Source organism: Brienomyrus brachyistius, chromosome 4, assembly GCF_023856365.1.
Source record: "Brienomyrus brachyistius isolate T26 chromosome 4, BBRACH_0.4, whole genome shotgun sequence".
Classification (NCBI taxonomy): Eukaryota; Metazoa; Chordata; class Actinopteri; order Osteoglossiformes; family Mormyridae; genus Brienomyrus; species Brienomyrus brachyistius.
This window is the reverse complement of record NC_064536.1, coordinates 15,242,506-15,265,938: the sequence shown is the minus strand read 5'-3', so window position 1 is coordinate 15,265,938 and position 23,433 is coordinate 15,242,506. Positions and strand designations below refer to the sequence as shown.

General features: G+C 45.7%; 2 protein-coding genes across 21 annotated transcripts in view; both read left to right on the top strand.

The window, feature by feature from the left end:
- The window catches only part of si:ch211-106h4.4 (MAM and LDL-receptor class A domain-containing protein 1), a 57,294-nt gene that overhangs the window by 19,676 nt on the left and 14,185 nt on the right, over nt 1-23,433 (top strand). For 5 of the 20 annotated variants that reach the window (XM_049010554.1, XM_049010546.1, XM_049010556.1 and 2 more), the window contains 20 exons: nt 96-215; nt 375-542; nt 1,146-1,222; nt 1,371-1,544; nt 1,662-1,826; nt 1,984-2,092; nt 2,241-2,357; nt 3,276-3,390; nt 3,581-3,743; nt 3,974-4,082; nt 4,874-5,017; nt 6,178-6,365; nt 6,696-6,861; nt 7,042-7,248; nt 7,338-7,519; nt 7,632-7,863; nt 7,979-8,138; nt 8,247-8,376; nt 8,597-8,708; nt 8,848-8,944. In XM_049010554.1, the coding sequence (XP_048866511.1) occupies nt 96-215; nt 375-542; nt 1,146-1,222; nt 1,371-1,544; nt 1,662-1,826; nt 1,984-2,092; nt 2,241-2,357; nt 3,276-3,390; nt 3,581-3,743; nt 3,974-4,082; nt 4,874-5,017; nt 6,178-6,365; nt 6,696-6,861; nt 7,042-7,248; nt 7,338-7,519; nt 7,632-7,863; nt 7,979-8,138; nt 8,247-8,376; nt 8,597-8,708; nt 8,848-8,944 (2,935 nt within the window). Of the gene's footprint in view, nt 1-95; nt 216-374; nt 543-1,145; nt 1,223-1,370; nt 1,545-1,661; nt 1,827-1,983; nt 2,093-2,240; nt 2,358-3,275; nt 3,391-3,580; nt 3,744-3,973; nt 4,083-4,873; nt 5,018-6,177; nt 6,366-6,695; nt 6,862-6,967; nt 7,249-7,337; nt 7,520-7,631; nt 7,864-7,978; nt 8,139-8,212; nt 8,377-8,596; nt 8,709-8,847; nt 8,945-23,433 lie in introns of those variants that run through there. The other 15 variants (XM_049010557.1, XM_049010547.1, XM_049010562.1 and 12 more) reach the window with 11 other exon arrangements.
- Nucleotides 12,663-23,433, top strand: part of LOC125739963 (uncharacterized) — a 305,354-nt gene continuing 294,583 nt past the window's right edge. Inside the window, exon 1 of the mRNA XM_049010567.1 lies at nt 12,663-12,809. Coding sequence (XP_048866524.1) covers nt 12,682-12,809 — 128 coding nt within the window. The 5' untranslated portion in view covers nt 12,663-12,681. The remainder of the gene's footprint in view (nt 12,810-23,433) is intronic.

Below are 23,433 nucleotides of genomic sequence, written 5' to 3'. Positions count from 1 at the left end.
CAGCTCTGCATACTGTCTCGCTGTAACTAAAATGTTATTGACAGAAATGGCAGGAAGTGAGTTGTCGTGTCACAGTCGTCTTCTCTCTGCCCCAGAGCCCCAGGCCCGATGCCCCTCGGATAATTTCCGATGCTCCAGTGGTGTTTGTGTCGAGCACCGAAGGGTGTGCGATTTCACCGATGACTGTGGGGACCGGAGCGACGAGACAGACTGCGGTGAGGCTGGACAACCGATGGTGTGTGTGTGTGTGTGTGTGTGTAGAGGGGCCGTCATCAATGCAAAGTGCTGATATAATAAGTAACGGCAGAATTAGTCAGCACCTTCATGCAGTCCGGCTCTGTGAACCCTCCCCTAACGGTGTGACCTCCACGCAGAGCTGCAGGGTTACCTGGGGAGGTGCAGCTTTGAGCACGGCCTGTGTGCCTGGGAGCCCAGCAGCATGGGGGCCCCTGGGGCCGAGTGGGTGAGACAGAGAGCACCGTCCAGCTGGACCCCCCTCACGGCCGCCCCGCCCATGGACCACACCCGAAATTCGGCAGCAGGTAAGAGCTGTTCCTTCAAGAAAGCCGCTGAGATCAGAAGTGAATATCAATGCTTACACACATTTTATATGATTTATATGGTTCCTCCATCTATATTATTAAAATACAGGCATTTTTCAAATAACATAAGTAATCTGTTCTAAAAACCCTTCTGTAAGTCAAACTTAACGTGTTCGATTTACCTTATCATCATTCAGGCCAAAAAACACATAAGGTAAAATTTACTAGTAGTAGGTACTAAAGAACACATATGTCATCTTTTTTCATTAATGCTTCTATAACCTCAACCTTGGACTCTTTACTTGTATCGGGGTTTTGGTGGTCTAGTGGTTAGAACACTTGCCTTGAGTCCCACTTTTGTCGCTGCCATCATTGGGTCCCTGAGCAAGACCCTTAACCCCAACTTGCTCCAGAAGGACTGTCCCTGAATTTAGAAAAATAGAAGTGGCTCTGGATAAGAGCGTCTGCTAAATGCTGTAAATGTACCGTAAGCCCTGATTAACTAAAATCACTTGTAGGTAAGTCAAGAGCTGCCTGCCAGCGCTTAGTGTCAGAAATGTAACCTGCAGGTGTGAGGAATCGCAAACCGCTCTCTCTTTACAGGCCACTATGTGATTCCTGGATGGAGTGACGTGTCAGACATGGTTTCTTCCACCTTACTGCCCAGCGTAAACTGCACTGTACGTCAGCAGTTCCTCCCTCTACATCCTCTTCTACCCACCCAGCCTGTCCATTTGCTCAGGGAAAAGCCACATGAGCCCCATTCCTTACTGGGATGTGGTGGTTCGAACCAAGCTTCAAAGAGATCATCTCTGCTGCCCCCTCCAGGTGCGTTTTTACCACTACAGCCAGAACACTGGGCAGGGCTCCGGAGAGCTGACAGTGAGGTTGAGAAGCATCCTCAGTGCAAGCAGTGACCGGGTGCTGTGGGTCAGAGAGGGGTCACGGGCCTTCTTCTGGGAGAGAGCAGAGGTCACTTTCTCCACCGCTGTGCACAGCAAGGTGAGAGAAGAGCATTGCATTGTTCTTAAGCAGACCTGATTGACAGTGTAGCAGCTCACAGTACCGCCACATACTGGGTCAGCTTGCTGAGGCCAGTCCTGTGCTCTGTGCTGGCAGGTCGTGCTGCGTTACGAGAGACCAGCACGCGCCGGAGGTGATGTAGCTGTGGACGACGTCTCCTTCTCCCTCCAGTGTGCCCATGATCCCGAGAACAGTGCACTACCCCAACCAGCTACCCCCACGGCCCCGCCCTCTACATCCCCCTCCGCCACGCCCTGTAAGGTTAGCCCACTAGAGCTAGCTGGGTCAAAGGTCAAGCCCAAGTGCCAAGTGCTTGCAAATAGCCCTGCTTCTCACTCAGTCAGTCACCACAGTGCATCAGATGACTTCTTTGAATCTTGCTTGTGTGTCTGTTGTTCCCATCCCATTCGCACCCCAGGCAGATGAGTTCTTCTGCTGGCTGTCAGAGGATGTGACCTGTATCCCTGCCAGTTCTCAGTGTGATTACACCAAAGACTGCCCTCTAGGGGAAGATGAGCAGAGCTGCGGTAAGACAGATGTTGAACTTTAGTGCAAATATCTTAAAACCTATAAACGATTCCTTGACTGCTTCCAAGTAGGGGGCCAAGTTGTACACTTCAGTAATAATGTTTAAATTGCATCTTCAACATATTAAATCCTTTATGTCTCTTCCAGGACCTTGTACCTTTGAGAACAATCAGTGTGGATGGATGGATGTGAGTAAGAGGGACATCAGGTGGCAGAGACAGAGAGCGACTGTGCCCACAGACCCCGACCATACCACAGGCACAGGTACCTGGCCTTCTGACTTGTACAGACAATGTACAGTTCCAGTCAGTTTGGACATGCAAAGCTGCCTACAAAGGAGAGTGATAGTGTCGTATCGCAGGACTTGGCCACCTGACCAATTGAAATGGTTTTTGAGTTTAACCAGAGAGTCAAGGAAAAGCGGCCAATGAGTGTTCAGCATATATGTGGGACGTCCTTCAGGACAGCAGGATAAAAGCACAGGAGAATGTAGGGTCAGCCAGCTCCTGGAGCAAGTGAGGATAAAGGGCCTTACTCAAGGGTCCAGTAGTGGGATCACTGTGCTGACCCAGGGATTTGAACCAGCAGCCTTCTGAGTCCCAACTCACAGAGCTGCCCCACTCCCCAACAAATAATTTTTTGTGTAATACTTTTTTTGGTCAGTATATAATACTGAAATAATATAATTATTTCAAAGATTTGATATTTTCACATGCAGTGGTTAGCACTGTTGCCTCACACCTCTGGGACCCGGGTTCGGGTCTCCGCCTGGGTCACATGTGTGCAGAGTTTGCATGTTTCCTCCGGGTACTCCGGTTTCCCCCCCACAGTCCAAAAACATGCTGAGGCTAATTGGAGTTGCTAAATTGCCCGTAGGTGTGAATGCGTGAGTGACTGGTGTGTGAATGTGCCCTGTGATGGGCTGGTCCCCCATCCTGGGTTGTTCCCTGCCTCGTGCCCATTGCTTCCGGGATAGGCTCCGGACCCCCCGCGACCCAGTAGGATAAGCGGTTTGGAAAATGGATGGATGGATGGATGGATATCTTCTCAATTAAATGTAGAGAACAGTAGAAATATGCCTTTCTATGAGTAGGTGTGTCCAAACTTTTGAGTGGTACTGCATTTCCCAAAGAAGCCCCAGCTTCAGCCTCCCAGTCATGCATCGTCCTGCTCTCTCCTCAGGCTCCTACATGAATGTTGTCCACGGAAAATCCAACATTGCCCAGAGCAAATCCAGGGGAAATGCCCGTTTGCTGAGTCCCAGGCTTCCCCCGTCAGGCCCCTACTGCCAGATGATGTGAGTTACCATGTGCAGACAAACACCACAGTGGCGGCAGTGTAACAGTGTAACATGCCTTGGGGACAGATGGGTGTCAGCAACATCAGCAACATCCAATAAATGGAACTTCTAACCACCGATCAGGTAGGCGGGGCATGACCGCCAGCTTGCTGACGTTACACTCTCTGGGTTTGCCCCCCTCCTGTAGGTTTCACTTCCGGGTGACCCCCGGTGGAGGGGCTGGCCTGTATGTCATCCGGTTGGAGGCTGGTGCCAAATCGGGGACGTTGCTCTGGTCCCGCCCTAAGCAGGACAGCGGCCAGTGGGTTCCAGAGATCCTCAATGTGGGCTCCACGCCTCAGCCATACAAAGTGAGTCAGTGAGGACCCGCCCCTTCATCTCATTGGCCAGAGTTTAATAGAAAAAAGCCGACCTCTCTGCTTGGCTGGCTTTGCATGTGCATGTTCATGATGTCAAATACAGGGTATTCATTTGCAATGGTACAGTGTGCCACAAAAATCATAGTTCAGTCCCACGTCTCCCCCCATTAAATGCAAATTAAAGTTCCTCCTCCTGACTGGTGGTTGTGCCCCCCTTGCAGATTGTCTTCAACAGCTCCCTCGAGTCGGCGTCCAACAACAACGGCTCTCTGGGCATTGCCCTGGATGACATCTCCTTCCACAACTGCGAGGCATCCTACCAGCCACCAGGTGGCAGCCTCGTCCCATACCTAGTGCTATGAGAAATGGGAACGTGAAGGATTAAAGAAATCCAGGGAAAAAACATTTTTAATATTAATTCAGTTTTCATCTTAGGGCCCTGACTGCCCTCAGGTCTTAATAGAGCCGCATGTGTAATGTGAGAGGAATGAGCAAAGGCATGACGTCCTCTACAGAGGATAAAAATGAATTACTGTAAAGCAGTGCCAGGCAACCGCACACACACACACACACGCACACACACACACACACACACACACACACAGTCATGTAATCATATCTTTCTGGGGACCGCTCATTCATTTTTATGGGAAAAATGCTAATGCTAACTATGACAACCTCAACCCCTACCCTGCCCTAACCATAACCATAAGTAACCAAAGAAAATACAAGAGTTTCTAGTTTTTTCATTGCAGTCACGGATTTTTGCAGTTAGGAAATTGGTCCCCATCAGGTAAAAAAAAGGATATTCATCACATTGTGGGGACATTTGGTCCCCACAAGGTAAGGTATACCTGGCCCACATAAACACGCACACACACACACACACATACAGGGTAATTCAGAAGCACCACTTCACCTACCTGCATGTCTTTTGGACTGTGAGAGGAATGCAGTGCAAACCCAGCGAGTCCATGCAGACTGGACTCCCAACCAGCTTGTGTTACCCACTGAGCGGATGCAATAATAAGGAAATTAATTAAATGACTTTATTTTCTATAATATTTCAATGGGCAGGTACAGCTCCTATTTCTGTTGAAATGCCTCCCTCCCCAACACAGACCCCTCCTCTCACAATTGCTCCTTTGAGGACCACTCCTGCGGCTGGGTCCAGGCAGCCAGTGATGACCTGGACTGGCAGAGCTGGACCGGACCGTCTGTCACCGCTAACACTGGACCCGCGGGGGACCACACCACTGGCTTGGGTTAGCTGAAGGCCATCGTTTGGTTACCTCTTAAATGCCTGGATGTAAAGAAAATCCCATGTCTTACAATTTTACGTACTGCAGGCCAGGTGGTTAACCAACACGCCACCTTCTGGCCAAACAATGCAGTACATTTTGAACAGTAATTCATAGGAGCAGGTAAGGGATAGGAATTACCAGACAAACAGTTCTCATGGGCTTGGGGGGCCTGTGGGATTCAGACCTGCTCCCCGTCATCATTACCACAAACAAATTTCCACATTAAGCTGTTGACACTCAAGAAGTAGAACATTTTACTAACAATTTAAAGGTTGTGGGTTCAAATCCCCAGGAAGTCAGGTAAACTGTAACCCTTCCCTGTAATGTAAATGGCTTTGGATAAAAGCATCTAGTATTGTAATTGTTCCTTGGGAAGGAAAGCTACAGTCCACCATTACTAAGCAAAAGGACATTTAGTGACAAAAAGTTAATTTTAAATTACATGTTATGCCACAGTACTGTACATCATTCAGTAACTGCAGGTCTGATGATTTACCTGTATTCATGATTAATTTCAGATATCACCTGTTTTACTCCACTTTCGCTAATCGAAAGAAATCCGAAGAGGATTTTCACTTTTACGAAAAAGAAAGAAAAGAAAAAATACCCTTCATCATTTGTTTATCAGCCAAATATAGGTATAGGTAAAGATATAGGTATAGGTACAGGTATACGTATAGGTACTCTATAGGTATAGGTATAGGTACAGGTACAGGTACAAGTATGCGCAGCATAGTGACGTTTTGGTCAATAACAGACCGCATGTATGAGGGTAGTCCTGTAAGATTATAATCGATCTGTCACATATTGTCCTTAAGCATTTAATAGGGCTGAAAAATTCCTATTGCCTAGTGACATCGTAGCCATTTTAAAGTCACAGTGCAACACATCACTCATATTTGGTATGATTTCGTAGATAATTTTTTTGGTTTGGGAATGCTCTAAACTTTTTCCTATATAAATTAATGGTAATTGGTCGCTTTACGCCATTTCGGGTTACAAAAGGTGTCATAGGAATGTTGTACTTTTGGATAGTGGGGGAAGCCTGTACTACATGCTATGTGATTATTAAGTGGATTATTGCTGACTTCTCATTTGCCCTTATTTGATGTGGTCTATAGGGAATTACCTATATGTCGAGAGCTCCTCTCCAAGCAGAGTAGGGGATGTGGCCCAGCTGAAGTCCCCTCTGCTGCCACCTGCTGGCCCCCAAGGCTACTGCATCACTTTCTGGTACCACATGTTTGGTGCCACAGTTGGAAGCCTAAGGTTATACCTGCAAGAATCTCAGCCCCTACAAAGGACACTGGTAAGGCCAGTCCACGGTCAAGCCTGGGACATAAGGGGCAGGTACAGTTAACAAACCAGACACAACAGTCTTTTGGGGTTTTCTACATACAAGCAATTATGGTTCCTGTGTCTGGGTCACTAATAGAAAGTAAGCAACTTTCTCAGGGCTTAAAGGAGCCCTCAGCTAACATGTGGGAAAGTGTGTCACCCAAGTAGGGGGCAGTGATAATTAGCAATTAAAGTTTTTGAGAACTTGGCAACCCTGACCAGGATGAGCAGTTACAGAAGGCTTTGAGTTGCTTCTGCTTCACTAGACCTCCACTCCCACCCCCCATCCCCTCCCCCACAGATGTGGAAGAGGCAGGGCATGCAAAGCGACATGTGGCAGATGACCCAGAGTCATGTGACCCTGCAGGAGGTCCATCAGGTGGTGCTGGAGGCGTCTGTAGGTGGTTGGGCGGGAGACGTTGCTTTGGATGACATCACTCTTACCCCTGGAGCTTGCCGTCACTCCGGTACACCCTTTGCTGGTGACATTGGCTGTTGATACCCATGCTTGGTTATCAGCATCGATCTATTAACCTAGAAGGAATAACACTGTTAAATGTTACTGGTGTCCAGTGCTGATCCGCGGCTTTGGGACCACAATCATCTCATCCTAATTCCTCTGGTCTACATGCATCCAACGGACCCAGGACCCCCAGACCTGTGTGACTTTGAGGACAGTGACTGTGACTGGACCTCGGAGAGCTGGGTGCGGCGTTCTGGTGGTGGTCCCAGTAGGGAGCCAGGATCCGATCACACCACCGACACGCCCCATGGACATTACTTTTACCTGGGCTCCTCAAGCTCCCAGCCCCCCGGTCACATGGCCTCACTGATCTCCCCAGAATTCGCTGCGGGTAAATCGAAGTGAAATTTACCCCCATCCTGCTGAAGTCTCACTGTCCCATTCCATGTGCTTGATGGTCACACCATCTCCCTATCACAGGAACAGGTGACTGTCTACAGGTCTGGTACCACATGGATGGGGACAGCATAAGTACCCTAAACGTGTATCAGCAGAGCGAGGATGGCGGACGCAAACTTGTTTTTTCAAAGACTGGCAGCCAGGGGGAGCTGTGGAGGCTTGGCAATGTCAGGCTGGATCCTATGGAGGGGTCTGCATTCCGGGTAAGGTTGGCTAAGTGGGGTCATGACTGATAGATATGCGATCTTCATGTCACCACATTGCAAACTCTGCAGATAAGGTTGTTGGGCAATTACTGTCATTATCATGTTCCAGATTGTGGTAGAGGGTGTCCGGGGGACAGGAGTATCTGGGGGCGTCGCCATTGACGACGTGCTGCTGTCTAATGGAGCCTGCCCACCCCCTGGAGTCTGCGACTTCCAGGGCAGTCTGTGCGGGTGGACCAACGTTGAGGCAGGCGACCAAGCCGATTGGCTACGCGGGCGAGGGAGCTCCCCTCTTCCCAGCACGGGGCCCTGCGTGGACCACACCATGGGCTCCAGCCAAGGTCGTATCTCCATGGAGAATGTGGTGCAAAACAAGGGCAGAACGATATCAGCCAAATTTATAAACGATACGTGTGCGGCTCAGAGTGTTTGAGTTCACAGTTGGTCTCTCGCCAGGCTACTACGTGTATGTGGACAGCGCAGTGGGACAGAAGGGTGACAAGGCCATGTTGTACAGCGAGGTCTTCCAACCAACCCAGGGAGACGGCTGCTTGAGCTTCTGGTACCACAGGCATGGTCAGAACATCGGCAACCTCAGCCTCTACAGCGGCACCAGGTAGCTTAGCCAGCAAATCTGTGATGAACAAAACCAAGTCTCCCAAAAGAGCCCCTCTCATGAACACCTCATAGGTGAGGACTGCTGGCTGGCTTTGGGTCCTCACAGCACTCTCGACAAACCCAGGAACCCCTTTGGCGATGACGAGAAGGACCTGCTGCTGTGGACAGAGGCCACCAGCCAAGGGGACACCTGGATAGAGGCCACTATGGCGGTCAACAACATGGAGCCATTTTGGGTAAATGGATATACACGTATCTGTCGGGATGTTCTTAAGCTAGCTTACTCCCACCTGTCTATAATGTAAAGTCATACCCATGTCACTTTTGGAACAAACCTATATGGTATCTAGCCAGCAGGTGGTGTAGTAGTTAAGGTGGTTAAGTGTTTTTCTTTGAGTTACCTTCAGTAACATTCTAAAGGTAACCATAATACTCCGCCTCCCCCCCCCCCCGCAGTTTGTTTTTGTATACGAGAGAGGGGAGGGCGGGCCGGGACACCTGGCTCTGGATGACATCCAGCTCATCAAAGGAAGATGCTCCAGCATCAATTCATCCCTGTCTTCTCCAGGTACTAGCTGATCATTTTAGGTCTGTTAAATATAGGCTGGTAGTTCCTTAGAACTTCATTATTAATAATAATGATGCTGTTTTTAATGTGAGAGGACTTTAACAGGTGAGCCCTTTGTTTCTCCATTTTGGTCACTCAGCTGCAGTTTACGTCGGCGTGGGTTTGGGTCTCGTGCTTTCTGTTGCACTTGGGGTCATCGCTAGCGTGGTCTTACTGCAGAGGAGTTTGTCCACCATGTAAGTCGACTCGTCGAGGCGTTTAAGAGGGTGACACTGGGAATGACAGTGACGAAGGCCTGCTTCTGTAACCATGACGTCGTCTTCTGTTTTGTGAGTGTAGGATACCCAGTGCGGGAGACTGTGACGTGGACAACATCATCTTCCACATGCATGACTGCAAACTAGAAGTGAGTCAGCAGTGATGAACAGACAGGCAATATATACCTAAAAATCTATTATATATAATTCTGCTATGAGTCTCTGCTCTGTGCTGCTGTCTATCCGGAAGCTTGTGGGATCGAATCTCGGGACCAGCAAAATAATCATATCATTCTTCAGCCCTTGAGCATTGGACATAACCCCAACTGCTCTGCATGCTGGCTTACCTTACGCTCTGAAGCAAGATTTATAGTTTCAGATGCTGAGATGGCACGTTTTGGTTGTTCAGGCTCGAAAATGGCTTGTTGCTGTTTCATTACTTATTCTCTGCAAGACTGTTATGTATTTCCCTCCAAAAATATGGTGAACCAGAGTTATGCAAAGTTTGTGAGTTTCAGCCCTACAATGGACTGGTGCCTCTGCCTCTTTTCCAGGGACTTCAGTCTCTCCAAGACCCAGAACTGGAGAAGTGCTTATGGAAAAATGTTTGAAATGTACCTGTAATGTTTGGTCTTTGGGCTCCGTTTTCCAGGAACTGGAGACCACAGGTTTCTCTGAGAAGCTGACAAATACGTCCCCCGCTGTTGACATGGACACCGAAACATCGTCATCGGAAGCCTAGCAGGAAAAAACGATCAACACTGATGACTTTTTTAAAGCTAGATAAAAGTCTGCTGATATGAATGGGACCCTCCAAGCATGACCTCGGATATCTAGCGGAAAGATTTCCAGGTCAAAGCATTTTTTATTTAAGATCCCTTTATCCAAATCTTTTTCAAAATTTACCGGGTATTTCAGCGTTTCATCCCAGTTTGTTTTTGATGAGTTTCAGCCAGTGAGGGTTTACAATTGTTTCACGTAATGAAATATTCCTGAAAGCCTCTGTACCAGCAGGTGCAATGCCAGATATGGGGGGGTGGGTGATAAAACCATACATTGTACGTGTTTTGTCCATATTCACTTCAGCATTTGATGGGTTTGTCATTTCTCACTGCAATTTCTGAAAGTATGGAGACTGGTCACAGTCAGGCACTGGTACGGAGATCAGTGATGGATGAACGTGTTGGATGTAATGAGAAGTTCCACAATGTGGTCGACATGTCAAGGCCCTCCATACATGTAATATGAACTATGAGCAATAAAATAAAGGGAATTACTTTCTATTGTGCTAATCTGCGGTTCTTCATTGTTAGTGCACAGCATGCAAATAGATATCATAGTAGCTCCTCTCCATCCATCACTGCAACCACTTAATCTCAACTGGGGTTGCAAGGGGGGACCAGAGCCTATCCCAGGAACAAGAGGCACAGGCAGGAACCAACCCACCGCAGGGCACACAGACACGGCCCATTTGTAACCCATCCCCACGAAATGATTCTTATGGGTGAGATGTACAAATTTTGTAAATCTCACCCATAAGACTCATTTTGTGGTGATGGGTCACATTTTTTAAAACTGAAATCTTGTAAATTTCACCCATAAGACTCATTTCGTGGTAATGGGTCAGATTTAGACTCGCCAATCAACCTATCCTGCACTCTTTCAGACCATACGAGAAAACCAGAGGCCCTGGCAGAAACCCACACGAACACAGGGACAGCATGCGAACTCCACTCAGGAAGGACCAGGAGCAAACCCAGGACCTTCTTACTGTGAGGCAGCAGCACTAACCACTGTGCCACTGTGCCACCCTGCAACTGATCTCAAAATGCATAATTAAAAAAATAATAAAATAATTAACTGGCAGAATGTTTCAGAACATATTTTGAGTAAAAAGTTAATTTGTTACTTTTATGATCTTCAGGAAAAAAGTCATAAAAAACACTGAACTGGACATTCCTCAGTTTTCACTGGCCTATTAGCTGGAGAGTAAGACTATGTATTACATTACTCTGAAATTGTATTTTACCTTTGCCGCGTTCATTAGCTTAAGTGTATTCCAGCTGGAGTCTCTCTTAAGGTATAGAGTACATTACCTCAGGAACAATCTCTTTCAGGTTTACTATTTCATAATAGTTACTCTTGACATTTAAAAAAACCTTCACCATGCAATAACAAAATTAACGATCCTGCTTGTGTTGGCTGAGAGGATGGAGGTTCAGAGGCTAGTCAAACTCTCCAGTTCTCATCAAATAATTTAATTTATGTAGAGATGTGACAAGTTTAGTATTTCACTTGAGTGACCACATTTTCAAAGCACCAAAACGGGACACTTGTGTAGCTCATGTGTGTACATGTGTGATCTCATGCACACGCATAGCGCCCTTCCTCAGTCAGCTAATGACCACTTTGTCTCATCCTCCTCCTCATCATCACCATCATCATCAGAAAGGGATCAGGGGAATAATCACTTACAAAAATAAACACATATTCTACATCAAATCACTGTACATTTTTTAAATAGAACTTCCTTTAAACATCTCAGTGCAATTAGTAGTGCATTAACATTCACTGTTGCTGTTTTAAGAAACTTAAGAAAGAAATGTATGTGTATTGTATAAATACTGACTATGGACAAACTCAGGCTATTCAACAGTGTACAAATATTCACTGTTGCTTTCTGGACAAATCCAGTGCATTTTCTTTGTTTCCTAAGATCAATATTAAATGTTAATTCACTATTATATGCATGGAGTTATATCATACTGTAAGGTTCACATGTTCATATGAAATTCACTGAAGAATGTATGCTCCTCAAAAGCATTTTCTTTTGTAGGATCTCCTTATACAAGTCCGTAAAAGTGTGGTCCAGGTTCTGACTTGTGGCGAGCAAGATTCTGTAGCTTCATATGGTTTTGCTTGTCCATCCAAGTACTGTTCATTATGGAGAAGATCTTCCCCACAGATGCACTGGCGCCTGGAAAGCTCACTGCAAACTGAATGAGAAAAGACATCTTTCTGTGGATAATGTGCTTCTGACTGAAAGTGGTGAATATATCCACCCAGTGGTCAGCTGGGGTACATGCACTCTGGTAACTTCTCCTCTACATCCTTCCTGATGCAAGTTGTCCTACCAAAGAGCTCTGAGTCACTGATCTGGCACCAGACCTCTGAGGTCAGATACTTCATTGAAATTCAGAAAAATATTTATTACATATTAGTTTATTACCATCAATTCAGCTCTTACCACTTCAAGTCTATAATGCCAAACATTTCATTCAGCTGAAGCACATTTTGCAGGATTCTTTATTCTGTCACCCAAAATAAATATCTTTATGTCTTTCTGTTACAGCTAAGAAAAAGAACTATGTATTAATTGGTTTACTTTCCATTGTTGATAAGGCAAATACTGCATTAGACCATAGATTCTCCTTGTGTATTCATAATTAAACCAAAAGGCACTGTGTTAAAAACAGTGTTCATTACCTCCTGCCATTGGGCCACACTCTCAGGCAGTGTGCAAGCGGGTGCCGCGTTTTGTATGTACAAATATAATGAAAAAAGTGCATTATGAGAGAATTAGTTGGCGGGGGGGAGCTTGTCCCATTACTCTTATTGTTACTTGTTATTAAGTGACATGGATAATATCCCCAAAAATAACACGCCGGGCCACTGAGTCCGAGTCCATTTCTGCTTAGACCGCTCCCGCGATTGGTATGAAGGTATGTAACTATTTCCTGCTGTGTGTAAATAAAAGTGAAAGTATTTTAAAGCTGGAGTCTCCATTTTGTCAAGAAACACAGATACGATGCTGGAATAATACAAAGACACTTTGTATTGCAAGGTAAGATTATATTTAACAGATACAATTATTAATAAAATAAGCACGTATAACACACTTATATACAGTACAGTGGCGGCGCCGGTGATTTAAGGTTGCAGGTACAATGGAGAAGCTAGATTATTACCTGGTACAGGTGTGATCGGCAGCTGATGTCTGATAGACAAAATTCTCGGCAGGTAGGGTGGTCAAACCCATGTTTTGACTTCTGACTATAAAATGCACACCTATCAGCTATGTAGGATAATTATATAGGTAAATTTTAACTAGAATTTTAACCCCCGGTGTATTTTGGACGAAAATGTACAATTCAAGTCGGCCTATAAAAACCACAAAACCAAAAAAAATTTATTTTGTGTTTTTTTTCCCCAAGCAAGACAGTTAAAACAACAGAGATTTGTTCAGCAGAGGTCTTTGTCTAATTTAAAAATAAAATTTATTGTAAGGCAGGTTTTGATAATTTGTGGGCTTATGTGTGAGAGTAAAAGATCAAGACATAAAATCCAGCAGAAATTCCAGGTCTCACACCTTTATTTTTATACCTGTATATAAATTAATAGAAGCAGCATGAAAAATACACTCAGAATGCATCTGAAATGAAATAATGACTTTGATGTTAAAGTATCAAATGTGAACTTTACTTCTATAATACAATCAACAAAATTCGATGGGTGGGTGATTTTTAATTTGGTGATTGGAAAGGATCAGTCAGGACCTCAAAAGGGAGGCACTTTCAATTCAGTCATTCAGGCTAAATGGCAGGACACCCCCTCCCCCCCCCCCCCCCATCCTGCCTGTCCCCATTGGCTACATACTTGTAGTTGAATCTCTGACTCTCGGTTGTATGAAACTCTTGTAGCTCTTCCTTGCTGTCAGTATTGATGTCATGGTGAATGTTCATTACAGGAAGCCCAGGGCATCGGCTGTCTGAGAAACTTGCCGAACTTGTCGGTACAGATTATTGGAATTATTTTACATCACTTATTATTGTGTGGAATATGAAAGGTCGACCTACAGGCCAGATTTACTACTGAATTATAAACATGTCATGGGTTGGTGACTCTCCTAATTGGTGATTGGACTGACAAAGTCCTTCATCCTTCACTATGGAAAATTGCTGATCACCCAATGCAATCATCTCCATTATTTTAGTAGCTGTTTTTTTAGCTCTTTGAATACTGATAAAGCTCTAATATCAGCCAGCAGTAACGGTACTTTAACCAGTACATTGGCAGATAAAATCACAGGCCCCAGGGCACAAACCTTTCAGCCCCCCCACCCCCCATATACGATATGCCACTTCTTCCCCCTGGACTGTCCAGAGTACCAGAGGATTTTATCTGAAAAGGATTGCTGACTGCCTTCACAAACAGGGAACAGAGCTTCGGAGTCTCATGGTAATTAACTGGGCCCTGAGACCCCAAAACCCACAGTTTCCATTAACCAGTGTGCTAAGATGCAAACAACAAGCACTGCAAAGTTACCGGAAGATTTCTTCCAAAAACGGGAGCTGATGGTCGCCATGGGGATCAGCGCTCGAGGCCCCCCTAGGTAACTGAAGGGCCCCAAAACCACAGCTGGCCAAAACTGTGCAGGATCTAAAGGTGCATTTCCACTTGCATACAGGAACCACGCCATACCCGACCCGTTCCACATAAAGATAATAATTACTGTGCGGTTCCAGCTCCCTTTAATTGTCCACTGCACGAGGGTCGGCTCGGTAAAGGTGTTGCCAGGTTTGTAGAGCAAAGTGACACTTATTTACATTGACTGAACCGTGGGTGAACATGGTCCTCCAGAATGGTTTAATTGTCCCTGGCAGTGACACATACATCTAGAACAAGTCATGGGCTTCAGGAATGCCATGATGTTGCAGTCCAGACCATCACTGGTCCACCCCCGTGCTGCACTCTGGGTACACAACAGTGCTTTTCTCTTGGGGCTCTTTGGGGCTTTTCCACACCGGAACTGTAGGAAAGAAAGTGGAAAATAGTAATATGTCCATGCAGGTTACATTAGCCTAAGCTTTGTGATCATATGTCCAAGACAGGATTTACATTAAGTGTATTTCCAGTGTATATTTAACAAGCCTCATGAATCGGCACAAACCTCGGTTTTGGGCTCACAGTTTGGTGCAATTTCAGTGCAGCAATTTCATTTTCACAGGAGCCCCAGCATCAGTCATCTGGTCTGGATCGGCACAGAAATGGAGGGAGCTGCTTCTGAAATGACCCCCCCTGTGGAGTGTAAAACAAAGACAACTGGGAGGTGAGACAGAACCTGCGTCTGATTGAACTGCTTTTCAAACCAACAAGAAAAATCTCCCCAGCATTTTTGAAAGAGAGAGCAATCAGTTGTACCTTAATAAATTAAAACATTATTGTCGTTCCGACAGCATCTAGGTTTGTATTTCCCAGCTGAAATGACAATTTTTTCCAGAAATCCATACTCTCAAAAATATGACTTTGAGTATTTTTTAAAATCTAATTAATTATAAATAGCAGTGATTGTAGGAATAATACCCATATTAGACAGGAACACTGTGAGGGTCGTGTTGTGAAGAACATTGTGATTTATGGTGAAACGACTGTTACACCCACTACCATGCATGTCTCTTTGGGTCTATAGTCAGGCCATAATACCAAAGCAGAAAGGGGTCCTTGCCAAGGCTGGCTCAGTGTGGAACATGTTAATACGTGTAGATTAATAAAAAGACCTCGACATCTTCATTCTCCTCCTTTTTGTCCCCCAATCAGCCAGTTCTTTTATATTAGAGGGAGCAAACAGATCATCCATCCTATCAGAAATGGTCACAAATAATGAGGTGGAGCATAAACTAACCAATAAACATATAAACAATTAAATCAATAAACAGGAATAAAAAGCAACGACAGCCAAGTCTAGCAACTGAGATTGTAACAGTGATATTAAACCTTCAATACTGGAATCTTAACTGTGAGACAGTTTATTTCACATTAAGACTGTAAACAAGCCTGTTTGCATAAGAGCTTCATGGGATATGAAAGTACATAAAGACAGAGCAGAAGGTTAAACAGCTAAAGATTTAACCTGACCCTGTCCACATTGTATGGACTATGCTTAAAAAATGAGGATTTTCCTCTCACTGTCCACAGTGTCCAGATGGAGAGAGCAGGCTCACCTGTACCCAGCTGTGTTTCCATGAAGAGTGACGAGTCAATGGACCGACCAATCGGCTTGAGAGAGGGACCTTTTCCATCAGATCAAAGGTAAATGTGCATTTAAATAAAGCGAGACACCCCCCTGCAGACACCCTTCTGTCACACATCACTCCTGCCACTCTTCCCCACCCACTCCACCCTGTCTGTAGCCTCTTCTTCAATTTCTTGCTGCACAGGAATAAGATCCTGGAAAAATGTAAAGATATTTTATATTGCAAAGTAAGATTTTACGATGACACTTTACTTGAGGGTAAACTCTCAAGTAACTCTCTTCATGACAACACAGGCACAGGTCTGTCCTTTAAAAACGGGTGTTTATTACTTGGACGTGGCTCATTCGGCTGACGAATCCACCGTTTCGCCATCAGGTCAGCACACGATACGCCAGCACACTTCACCTCGTGAGAACTACATTTTTTTAATAAAACATAATATAAATACATCGATGATAGACACGATACATAACATTAAGATAAATGAAAACTACAAAATGAAATAAAGCAAATACTTCGTTGGCTGCTTGTCATGAAACGAAGCTTGTGCCTTTAAAGTCCCTGTAAACACTGGTGCTACCTTCCTTCATGAATATGTATGAAGTTTAACACAATTTACGGAGCGCCATGCAATATGTCTGCTCCCTGTACCATCCATGAAAGAGAGAGAGAAAAAAGCTTTATTACGCCGTTCACTGAACGCAGCGGCTCATTCTCGCGAGGTTTGGCATTTTAACTCGTAAATGAATATACTAAACAAAACTATACTAATATACTAAACTATCAAAGGCAAATATACATGTAAACAAACACAAGACACCCCCCTGCAGATATGCTTCTATCACACATCACTCCTGCCACTCTTCCACATCCACTCCATCCTGTCTCTACCCTCCTCTTCAGTTTTTTATTGCAATCTCCATTACTTTGGACAGTTGACCCCAAATATCTTATCTCCTCCACATTCAACGCAGAGAAAGAGAGACTGGTTGCGATTGGGGTCATTGTACCGGTACCACACAGGCAACGGACAACACCATGCTGGATTATAAAAATATATGGGTCAACTCGTCTGGGAGGGGCCTATAATGTGATCTTACACCCTGTACTAACCAATGAATAGTACCTACTTTTTCTTATTGAGGAACTGATTTCTGATTGCATAGTTGAAAGAAGTTTAGCAAAAGCGATTTCACCCAGGCCTTACAGTGCACATACTGGGACAACATCAATGACCTCAAGACTCAGGAGCACATGACTGGCAGGCACTGTTATACACAACTAATGAGGGAACAGACAAGGGGCAGCTGGAGTGATCCACAGGAGGGCTGAAACGAGAGGGAGCACGAATGAGTAATAGGTGTGGCTCTATCGAGCCACATTAGAGAGAGAATGAGAGAGGCAGGAATACAGGGCGTGACAGCTCCCCCTCCCCAATCCGTGCACTCCGGGCGCACATGGCAGACCGAGGGGGGGACCTACAGGGCCCAAGCAGCAAGGCAAGGAACAAGAGGGACGCCAGATTGGAGAAGGGCCAACAGGACACTTGGTGACCTGACACGACAGACCGAACCATAAATTGAGTACCCCAAGAGGGGTACCAAACGAGCAGGGACTAGCAAGAGACACATGAGATGAGACTGGGGCAACACAGCAACATGGAACACAAAGTGGACCAGAACAGGGTGGACAAGTGAAGGGTCACCAGGGTGAGGACCAGGCAACCAGGGGGGAACCACACACCAGGGAGTAGGAAAGGCGGGACAGAGCACTGGGGCAAAAACTGAGATGGGGGATGAGGGAACGGGGCTGAGCTAGGAGGTCCTCTGGACCCCGGGAAGCGGGGTGTCGACCCCGGAACACGAGCCCCCCCGGGCTTTGGGAGGCCAGCAGGACCAGGGGGAGCCAAGGGGACAGTAGTGCTGGGCTGAGAGGCGCCGCCAGGGCTGCAGGGCTGGGACCAGTGGAGTCTGTCAGGCAAGAAGAGAGACTGAGGCCCAAACTAAGAGGCACTCGGGACCGACCCCCCCTGGTGGCGTCCCCTCACAAGGTGGAGACCCTGCCGAGTCTCTTCTTGCATCTCCCTCTGTATCAGGAGCCTCTCCAGAGCCTAGAGTGTTATGGCAGACTCGTTCCAGACCATAATATAAAAGGAGCACGGCAACTAAAGTTCAAGTTTTAAAGCAAAACTGCAGTAAATTTAAATTAGATCAACAATAAACAATATTGTCTAACCATCCATCCATTTTCCAAAGTGCTTATCCTACTGGGTCTCGGGGGGGTCCGGAGCCTATCCCGGAAGCAACGGGCACGAAGCAGGGAACAACCCAGGATGGGGGGCCAGCCCATCGCAGGGCACACTCACACACCATTCACTCACACATGCACTCCTGCAATTAGCCTCAGCATGTCTTTGGACTATGGGTGGAAACCGGAGGAATCCCCACGACGACATGGGGAGAACATGCAAACTCCACACACATGTAACATATATATGTAGAGAGAGAGAGAGTGAGAGAGAGACAAAAAGATGAAGAAATAAGGGAAGAGAGAAAAAAAAATATGCCAGTGCAAGGAGGAAAGTCAAAAGGTGTGAATGAAGAAAAATGTCTCCTGAGAGAGAGATGGGACCCCTTTATAACGCCAGCCTCCCTACAGGTGCCCTCAATAATGGTATTAACCTAACCAGGCCCCGCCCTGCCTGTGCACTGGCAGACGAAGACCAAAAACTGTGGATCTCTTCCAGTTGGTGAACACAATGCTCTCCAAGCTCAACCCTGGCTCGGACCCCCAATAAGCTGTGGAGATCTGCCGTCTGCTGGCAGAGCTACAGGGAGTAATTGACTGTGAGGTGTCCAAGTGTCGCCCATCTCCTGAAGTGTCTGAGGACGTGTCCACTGTTTTCCTGTGGCCTGCGACAGAGGTTTCTGTTAGGGGCAGATAACCCTCTGCAGCTCTTCCTACCATAGCAGAGCACAGGAAGAAAAAGTGGTGGAGGCAAGCAAGTTCTCCAATGCCCTGCCCTGCAGGAGACACCTCTACACCCTGTCCAGGAGACATTGCTGCTACACCAGTTCCTGATGAGATCCCTGAAGAACCCGTCCTGATCCCAGCTGAGCTCCACCTATCCTTTTAGGTACTATGCCCATCTTCCGATTTCCAGTCCATATTCAGGGATACCAGCCCTGGCTGCAAACTGCATGCAGCACTGGACGCTGCTCCTGGGTGCCCAGTGTAGGTTCCCCGCAGCCTGAATAAAGGCGGCCCCACCTTTATCAATACCCCTCCCCTATAGTCTGACTGACCTGTACTGACCTGTACTGGCCAGCTAATAAACACGTAGCATCCGGATTCACAATATAAAGTTCAGGACTGAGACTCTAGAATTCAGAATTCTTATCACTGATCGGACTCTTCCCTGGGAGAATAGACCAGCAGATCGATTTCTGAAAATTATCCAGTGACTAACAGGACGACACGTTGCAGTTTGCTGAGAAGATCCCTTAAGCCTGGTCTCACTGCATCCCTGGGATTGGCCAGCATGTCCCTGGCAAAGTATCCAGTTGGATTTTACAGGGCCAGTCAAAGGGGCCAAGCTACTGGTGGCTGTGGAGACACATTCAACGTGGTCAGAGGTGGCTGTTATGTCAACTGTCACCTCTGAACAGATATGAAGGAAATGTTATGCCGCTTAATATTAAAATAAAAGTACATTTAAAAAAAAAAAAAAGTAAAATCAACTTGAGAAGGTGTTACTTGCCAGTTGTTGAAACTTCAAATGCAGTGGGTGTAAAACAGTGAAATTACAATCACATTAATGGATATAAGTTGCTGAGTCAGAAGATATATTTTCTATATTTTACATCTGTTATAGCTGCCCATGAAATCAAGGCTAGTGTGTACCTCATTCTCAAAATGCGTTAAAAATCTGAGAGATACTAATACTCAGCTTCTTATAACAGATCTGTCAGGCCCCCAGGGGCGGCACAGGAGCAGTCGAATATCACAGTCAGACCAGGCTGCTTAACCTCATAACAAGCTCCCGAAGTTGTGAAGTATTGTTGCCATTCCCAATGACATTTGCTAAGCATTTCTCTGTCTCGTGTCTTGCCCTCCTGCCCTGCCTGTCTCTCTCTGTCCTGCCGTCGTGCCTGCCCTGCTTCCCCGGTCGTCTCTGCCTTCCTGCCCTGCCTGCTTTCCCTGCCCTGTCGTCCTGATCTGCCTCCATCCTGATTCCTGCCCTGTCGTCTCCATGTCTCGTCTGTCTTCGTAGGACTGACACACCGGCTTTCGACCCGACTATCCGCCTGCCTTATCCCTTGGGCTTTTGGTGCAACCAGCTTTAAAATAAATAGATCAGCCTCCTGCATTTCAGGGTCTGCCTCATCTCCGTGCATTCAGCGTTACAAGATCATTATGAATGCACAGGCTACTTAATCATTCTTTCTTTTATTTCATTGTTTTTTACTAAACAGGGGATGGGAAATAAAATTGCTGAATTAAAAGGTAGTTGCTGCAGAGCAGATTACCTTCTCTGGGGGGCCTGGCTGACATGGGTAGGGGCCCCTATGTGGGCAATTCCAGCTCCTTTTTGGAGCCGAAAGAGAAACGAGAGGGAATTTAAGATAAGATAAGATAAGAAAAAACTTTATTTATCCCGAGGGAAATTCTTTTGTCCTTTACACGCTCAGTGCAACAATAGGAATAAAGGTAAGGTGAAGAAAATAATAGTGCAAAATAACTATGAGTGATACTGTATTGTAACTATATAAATACACATAAATACTCATACTCTGTAAAAAGTTAAAAAAGAAAAAACTATAACTAAGCTATAACAAACATAATAAAATAGATTATTAGTGCAAGTGTAATGAAAAGTGACTAAGTGTTTGTGCCTTGAATAATTGCAAAAGCAGCATGTGATGATGGATAAAACCATCGATAACAAACAGAGGAGTAATATTGCACGATCCAAATGAGTCTTAATGACAGATTCTGAAAAGGTCATCTACAGAATGAGGAAGAGTTATACAGTCTTATTGCCACCGGTAGAAAGGATTTCCTGTGGCGTTCGGTTCTGCATTTGGAGGCAATTAGTCTTTTGCTGTGGGAGCTCTGATGACCCATCATGTCTGCGTGCATGGGGTGGGAGAGGTTGTCCATGATGCTGAGAAGCTTTTTCAGCATTCTCCTCTCAGACACCTCCGCCAGGTTCTCCAGTCTGACCCCCAGGACAGAACCAGCCTTTTTAATCAGCTCAGAACCAGCCTTTTTAATCAGCTATTAACACGAGGGAACATCCAAAACATGCTAATCAAAGTGCGGGATGTCAGCAGTGTGGGGTGTCACAATGGATGCCAGTTACATCTATTTAAATACAAATGTAGGTTATTATTCCCCAAGCAGCAGCAGTGGTGGTCAGTGTCAGCGCAGGACCTTTGTCTTTCCATAAACTGCCTATTTTAGCGGCGGCACAGAGGACAGCGCTGTAGCTTCACCCCCCCAGTGTTGGAGGCTGAGCCCCCTGTCTGTCTGCAGCTGCTCGCTCTCCCTCTATCACATGGGTTTCCTCCTGCCGTCCAAAAACACGTGTTTAGGCTACTTTCTAAATTCCCCATAACATATGACAGCCTCTGTGTGTCTGTGCCCTGTGATGGACTAGAATCCCCCCCCCCACCCCAGGGTGAAACCCTATCTTAGGCCTTCTGCTGTCTGAAGTAGACACCCCCACCCTGCCCCCAAACCGGGATAAGTGGCTGGAGGATGGATGGATGGATTAATGGATGGATATTTTTTGTTTTATTCACAGGGACCAGGTGAAAAAGTCTAATTCACACCCAGATAAAGGAGACTTATCATCCATCTTCAAGGTGCATTTATTACTGAAGTATATTTTCTAAAATTTTATCTAAATTGACGTACATCTTCTACAGATAATTAGTTGATCCTGTCAAAGTGTGGATACATACAACTAATTCACAATTAAAATAATAAAATGATATGGTGCCCGGAGTGATAATAATTAAACTGTAACTGTTCATTTCAGTTACTGGAGAAAAAAGCTCAAATGTTTCTGAAGGATGAGCTGATGAAATTCCAAAGGTACCTGGATCAGAATGACCCAGAATGCTCTGAGCCTCAGCTGGAGGAGGACAATGACCTGGACAGTGGTGGTCAGATGCAGAAGACCTGTGGTAGAGAGGGAGCTCTGAAGATCACACTGTACATCCTGAGGACCATGGAGCAGAATGATCTCGCTGACATGCTGGAGAAGAGTAAGAGCTGTACCTCATCCAGTGTGTGTTTGATTTGCCACAGAGAAATAGTTTATAAAAAAATGTGTATTAAATTTCAGTTTATCATTTGATGTAATTTGATTGTTAGTGGTTAGCACCGCTGCCTCACAGTGAGAAGTTCCTGGGTTTGGTCACAGGTCCTTACTGTGTGAAGTTCGCACGCTCTCCCCGTGTTCACATGGGTTTTCACTGGGGGCTCAGGTTTCCTCCCACAGTCCACAACCATGCAGGATAAGTTGATTGGTGTGTCTAAATTGGCCCTCTAGTTGTGTGCATATGAGTGTGTGTCCCTGTAGTGTGTTGTGCTGCCCAGGGTTGGTTCCTGCCTGTTTCCAGGATGGGTTCCAGTCTCCCCATGACCCCAGTTGGGATTAAGCAGCTTTAGAAAATGGAGAGATGGAGTTTAAAAAAACATTTTTTTCTCATTTCATTTCAGGGTATCTTCTGTTGCAATGTCAGCGTAGAATCAAATGTAACCTGAAGCAAAAGTTTGAGTGTGTATTTCAAGGGAAAGCTAAGGAAGGACAGCCAACACTTCTCAAAGAGATTTACACAGAACTCTACATAACTGAAGGTGGGACTGGAGAAGTCAATGATGAACATGAAGTGAGACAGATTGAAACAGCATCCAAGGAAAGAGGAACAGAAGATACTACAGTCAAGTGCAATGATATATTTAAACCCTTTTGTGGGTGTGAGACACCTATCAGAACTGTACTCACTAAAGGGGTGGCAGGTATCGGGAAAACAGTCTCTGTGCAGAAAGTTATTCTTGACTGGGCAGAAGGAAAAGCAAACCAGGACATTCACTTCATATTTGCTCTTCCTTTCCGGGACCTGAATTTGATTAAGGATGAATACAGTCTGATTGATCTGCTTCACCACTTTCTCCCAGAACTGAAATCATTTAAATCCGCTGAACTGTTTAGGTACAAAGTTTTGTTGATCTTTGATGGTCTGGATGAGTGTCGCCTTCCTCTAGATTTTCAGAACAATGAGAGTTGGTTTGATGTAACAAAAAAAACGTCACTGGATGTGCTGTTGACTAACCTCATTAAGGGGAATCTGCTTCCATCAGCTCTCCTCTGGATAACCTCCCGGCCAGCAGCAACCAATCAGATACCTGCTGAGTGTGTCC